This window comes from Trachymyrmex septentrionalis, unplaced genomic scaffold, assembly GCF_001594115.1.
Source record: "Trachymyrmex septentrionalis isolate Tsep2-gDNA-1 unplaced genomic scaffold, Tsep1.0 scaffold172, whole genome shotgun sequence".
Classification (NCBI taxonomy): Eukaryota; Metazoa; Arthropoda; class Insecta; order Hymenoptera; family Formicidae; genus Trachymyrmex; species Trachymyrmex septentrionalis.
In genome coordinates this window covers 720,932-726,486 of record NW_017304887.1, presented here as the reverse complement: position 1 = coordinate 726,486, position 5,555 = coordinate 720,932, and the positions used below count along the sequence as shown (strand labels likewise).

The following is a 5,555-nucleotide window of genomic DNA, read 5'->3' as shown; positions in this document are numbered from 1 at the left end:
TGCATATTTATTATTTCCATAGCACATAGAATTCACTGTGCTGATCGCGAATTGGCTTATCGATGTCTGTTTCTATATAACACCTCGCACGATTCTCCATGTAAAACCGCGTAGGTGTGTAATCGGCCGTGGCTGAGTGCGGAGCGCAGGTTAATTACCGATAATTGCTTATATATACCTGCGGTGGTGAGAGTAGAGTCCGGTCACGTGACCCTGCCCCGTGCAGCCTGGGGTCGGGCACTTGTTGCCCTCTGCAACAAATCAAATCGCCACGCAGAGCCCGATGTTAGTCTATTAAATGCCATTTCAGATATTCATGAGATACGATGTACGTTAGTTTTTACCCGCGCATAGCGATTAAGCTCGTACGGTAGCTCTATACAAGGCTTACTCCTATCTAGGGTTAAGCTAATTAAATTTTTAGTACGTAAGTGCGCAAAGTGTATTACTCAGATATTGTCTCGTTAAAATAAATCAGTCACACAATTCATTTATCTTGTTATAATCATAACACTTCTCCACAAAGAAAAGCGATATAGATTGAAATTTCATATTACGTGCGGACTGCGTTCTAAATATTTCGACTTTCAATCAGGAAAAGTGTATGAGTTGAATTCAAATAAAAAAATGAAAGACACTAAAAACAGTAAATAATAATAAATCAAAATAATAATCATAATATTAGGAGTCTAATATAACTCCATAATAAGATTAATATTACGTTACTTTTATGCTTAAAACTTAAAAGAAGCAATTTGTCATTAATTCTAGTCAACTTATGTTTAATATTGCTATAAATAATTAATTTTAAAATACAATTTTCTTTCTTCTTTTCTAAACAATTTTATATTTTTTACTTGCATTACGTTTCTTGAGGAAATGCAATAAAATTTCTAAACAACATATTCCATAGATCCACATAGAAAATAGAGAATGTTTATTTTGAGCACTACATATAATTGCTAATTGAGATGTAATGAAGATGTAATGAATTTTAAGTCAAATTTTAAGAAAGTGAAAATGTGATAGAAGAAATGTATGCCAATTGTGCATTTTGATATTAACGATATATTATACGATAATAAACCGAGAGCTCGGCATTACGCTGTCTCTGCAACGCGTTATTTCTGCATCGCAATCGATGATCCCGACACAAGCGGACAGCTAATTCTGAATAAATTGGATATTTACACTGTCGATGAGTGTTGTTTCGCGGTAGGAACGTGTCGACCGGAATACGGTGTCAGCTTAATACGCATTAATGCTTTGTTGTTACATTTGGTTTCATAATCTTGCACTTGCAGCCAATTGACGTACGCAATCTGCTTTTCCCGAATGGGCGTACATATCTAATATTTTAAGCGGAGACATTATTGTAATGTAAAGGCTTTACAGAGTCTTTCGTTTTAGATAAGAAACTGTACACCAGCAATATACTTATGAAACATCTTTTGTTTTTTCTAAATTTCAAAAATAATTATATAAAGAGAAACAATATTATTTAATAAATAACAATAATATTGTTTTATAAATGAAATAATTTATAATTAATATTGTAGTTGTATATCTAAAGAGATATTGATTAACTATTGTATCATAAGCATGAAAATATGCGATAAGAAATGGGTGAGCATTGGAAAGTATATGAAAAATAATATGGTATTTCGGTATGCTTGCACGGTAACTGCTAGCGACGTGAGCAGTTGAATGGAAATTAACTATTGAATGGCTGACAGCCGACGTGTCCGACATCGTCGCGTAGTTTCATTCTGCACACTTCGAACTAGAATATAGCTTACTCCCCGTTTGCCAATATATCACGTTATCCTTCATAGAGAACGTTGAACAGCCAAGGTGAAAGACTGCAAGCAAGTATGGTGAGACACGTCTATTTCATATTAAAATCTTATTTGTAAAAATTTCGTCTCCCTCCCTCCCTCCTAGATTAAAATTATTTGTATTAAAGTAAATTATATGTGATTATTTTATAAATATGTTATAAATATGCAATAAGCAGAAATAATATTGATGTAATACATCATTTTCATTATATTTTGCGTAATATTATAATTTTTAAAATAATTAATTCATATGTTCAAATCGCCTCGTCAGAATTTGATATATAATTTGATAATATAAAGAAATTCGAGATTAACGTGCCTATAAATTCTAAAAACTTTTGCATTTTTATAGCATCTAATTGTATTTCATTTTTTACGATTATTAATTACAAAGTAAATAAATGTTTGAAGATAAACACACATTTTGAATATATTGTATATTCCAAATATAAAAATATTGCTTGTATATGATTTTTTCACGTTTCGTAATAACAATTTATAATAAATGTTATGCTCTCAATTCCTCTGTCTGCAATAACCTTTAGAGATACATTTCGGAAAGAGATTCCAAAAAATTTTTGTAAGGTTTTGTCGGGCGTACATGCTATTTAGTAGCATTTTTCAGGATGAGTTTCCCCAATCCTGTGGCGAGAGGCCCCAAGTGAAAGTTGAAAGGACGGTCCAGAAGGGTGGAAATGGCCTCGCGTGTGGTCAGCCTGGATCTCGTCGCACGAGTTACGCATTTGTGAATAGCCTCTGGGATTTCTCTGTCCCGTGACTAAGCCTTCGGGATTAGCACGGGGTATGTGGCCGGCCTACAACTGTCCGCGAAACAAAGAACAGATAGATACCTCATTCCCGCGCGACAGAACGAAACTTGCAGCGATCGGGGAAAAAGTTTCGCCACGTGATATTTCGTTCCTCCTATCTATGCATTATTTTCCGTATCATTTGCTATTCGTCAGTATTATTCGACCGAGTAAAAAAATCTCACTCTCGATAACAGTAGGTAAATTTTTGCTCGTGAATTGCGAATATCTCCATTTGTGAGTGAGTTGTCGCAGAGAGACATGCACGACACGATGCTTTTCGTCAGGGTTTATTTAAAGACACACAATCCTTACCATTAGAGATCTGCAGAGAGCTGATAATTCGCGTCGGTAATTTCTAAATTTTTTTCGAGACTTTTTTAAGTCCTTTCTTGCGACACGAAAGTATGACCGATGCCCAAACGACCAATTGTACGTACCATCTGTCGTGCGCTAGTTCTAACTTAATGGTGGGTATAGTGCTCGTCACGTATGATCGCGTTCGTATTCCCGTTCAGCCTCGCGTGACCAAACAATTACAGGTTTCTAGTGCACTGCAGGTAGCCGAGAAGTATCAATCGGTTAATATGAGACCTTTCGGCAAGGCTCTCTTTATTTCAATCGTGAACGATAAATGTAACTAAAGGTTTCTATCTAATCGTTAAACAGTGTAATCATCTTTCAGTGGCTGAAAGTTATATCAGGTACTACTATGTTCCATTCACATGCTATAGCTTCAAGCTTCCATAAGAGACATCCATTTAATAACAATTTGTTCCTAATCATTGGACTCATTATTTTCACAAAGCTTTCATAAGGCATTTTACATTTATTCATTTTTTTATAATCATATTACATCAGAGACCGTAAGCTAATAATAATTCTATAAAGTAGTAATAATAATAACAATTACACAATGCAATAAAATAGCAAAAAGAAGTAAACATCAATAACAGTTTATGATTATAAATATAGATTTTCAGATTTTGATATAAATTTTTCTACCGATTTATAAAGTCGGAAGAACTATTTTATGCGAGATCATTTATATGCCAGACGTCATTACAGATATATTGTGATCGCGACAAAATATAAATAAGTATATCACGCGTGTTAGAGGATTTGAAAAGGGACTTCTTGGAAGGAACCTCTTAAGAGGAGGCCAGCTTTAGTTGACGGGGGTTCTCCTGGAAGTGAGCGCACTTTTATAAACTTTGTCGTGTACTAATCCTCCGCTCGGGCCTGATCCCTTAGCCAACTACGTCGGGGCTGGCCAATCGAGTGCCGTGACGCCGAGAAACTTCATCAGGTCGTCATTTCGCGTTTCAGGAGAGCGAGAACCGACGGGGAAGGATGGATGGAGAAAAGAAAAGTCGATCCCTACTTAGGTGTTCGCCTTTTTCTTAAGACGAGCGGCACATCCACCCACCTCCCCATAAATTGGATTACGATACGTGACGTCATTAGCGGCATGCTTTATTTGCAGACCACGACGCTCCCCGAGTTCCGAAGTTGAACGGCACATGCCGTCGGAATTGTTCGATGCCCCGCGTAATTTCTTGAAAAGAAGCTTCGTGGATTAATTTTGTTTCGAAATCAGAGTTTCTCAGAGATTAAAGTCAAAGAATGCTCGATTGTATCTTTCGAGTAAAAATGGGCCTACGGTGGTGAAAAACGCGAAAGCGCGACGGGCATCAATTTAACGCGTCACGTATCTAAATTCGCAATAGAGGAAATCAGTGTTATTTTTACTTCTCTAGGAAGGATCGCTGAAGCTTCCTGGTTTTTAATTAGTGCCGGGTAAAAAAAGATTTACCGGATAACCGAGGGCGAGCGGTTGCCCTCGTAGGATTAATAAATTAGCCGTAAGGTTTTAAAGCGACTACGTCGGTGGCTAAACTCGGGATTGAAAGGAAAAAGCGAGAGAAGCGAGAGAGAAAGAGAGAGAGAGAGAGAGAGAGAAAACGAGCGAAGGGGCAGATAATGGTTCCGGTCAACAAAATGAATACCGGCACGCGCTGTTCTTTCCGGATGTCTGAATAGACTTGTAACGAGTCGGTCAGACCTGCCTTCGTTCCTACCTTTCTTCTATTTTCTCTCGTTCTTTCTCACTATCTCCTCTCTCTTTGTCTCCCCTTAGATCTTATCCTCCTCTTCCCTTCATCGCAGATCCCTCTCTTTTCGTTTCTTTTACCCTACAACGGTGCCTGTAATGGAGCAACGAGAATCGGAGGGAAGAGGGAAAAAAGCGGGTTCACAAGGGGTGAGAACGAGGACGCCGGTCACCCGGAGGGTGAGCCCATGGTCGCGTTGTAATTGTGTTATTTTGTAGCCATTTCACGTGAGGGTCCGCGGAAGGGGTAGAGACGTGTATATAAACACCGGGATTGTTTTATTCGTCCAGCTTGCGCGACACGCGCCGAGACTTTCGTTCGGCGTCGCGAAAAATCATCGCAGTCGTCAAGATAATCGGGGAGAATTGAGCGCCCGCTGGTCGCTAATTATTAATTCGCCGTCAAAAGTCGTTAATCAGCGCAATTGAGTATTCACGTGTAATGGATGAATATTCACGCGAGCCCCAGAACGGAAGTGCACGTTGATAATAAATAATGCCTACGTTTCATTTTACTCTAGATTATAAATTGGATTTACTTGTACGTTTGCTTGAAATTTTCGTATTTTCAATATACTTTAGCTTCGTCGGTGATCAATTACTACTTTGCCAGATAAAAAGAGATGTGAAAAAATCTAATTAACGCGAATTAAAGTTTATAATATTAGGTGTAGTAAAAAGTCATCGCGTATTTTTTAGCTCAAAGTTGTATATACAATATCTTCGTCAATAATGAATGAAATTCAAATTTAAAAAAAGGGTTTTAAAGCTTGAAATCTCTACTTTTAAAAG

General features: G+C 37.5%; 1 protein-coding gene across 1 annotated transcript in view; it reads right to left on the bottom strand.

The window, feature by feature from the left end:
• The window catches only part of LOC108746489, a 344,212-nt gene that overhangs the window by 21,260 nt on the left and 317,397 nt on the right, over positions 1 to 5,555 (bottom strand). The window contains exon 7 of the mRNA XM_018483301.1: positions 179 to 251. Within this exon, the coding sequence (XP_018338803.1) occupies positions 179 to 251 (73 nt within the window). The remainder of the gene's footprint in view (positions 1 to 178; positions 252 to 5,555) is intronic.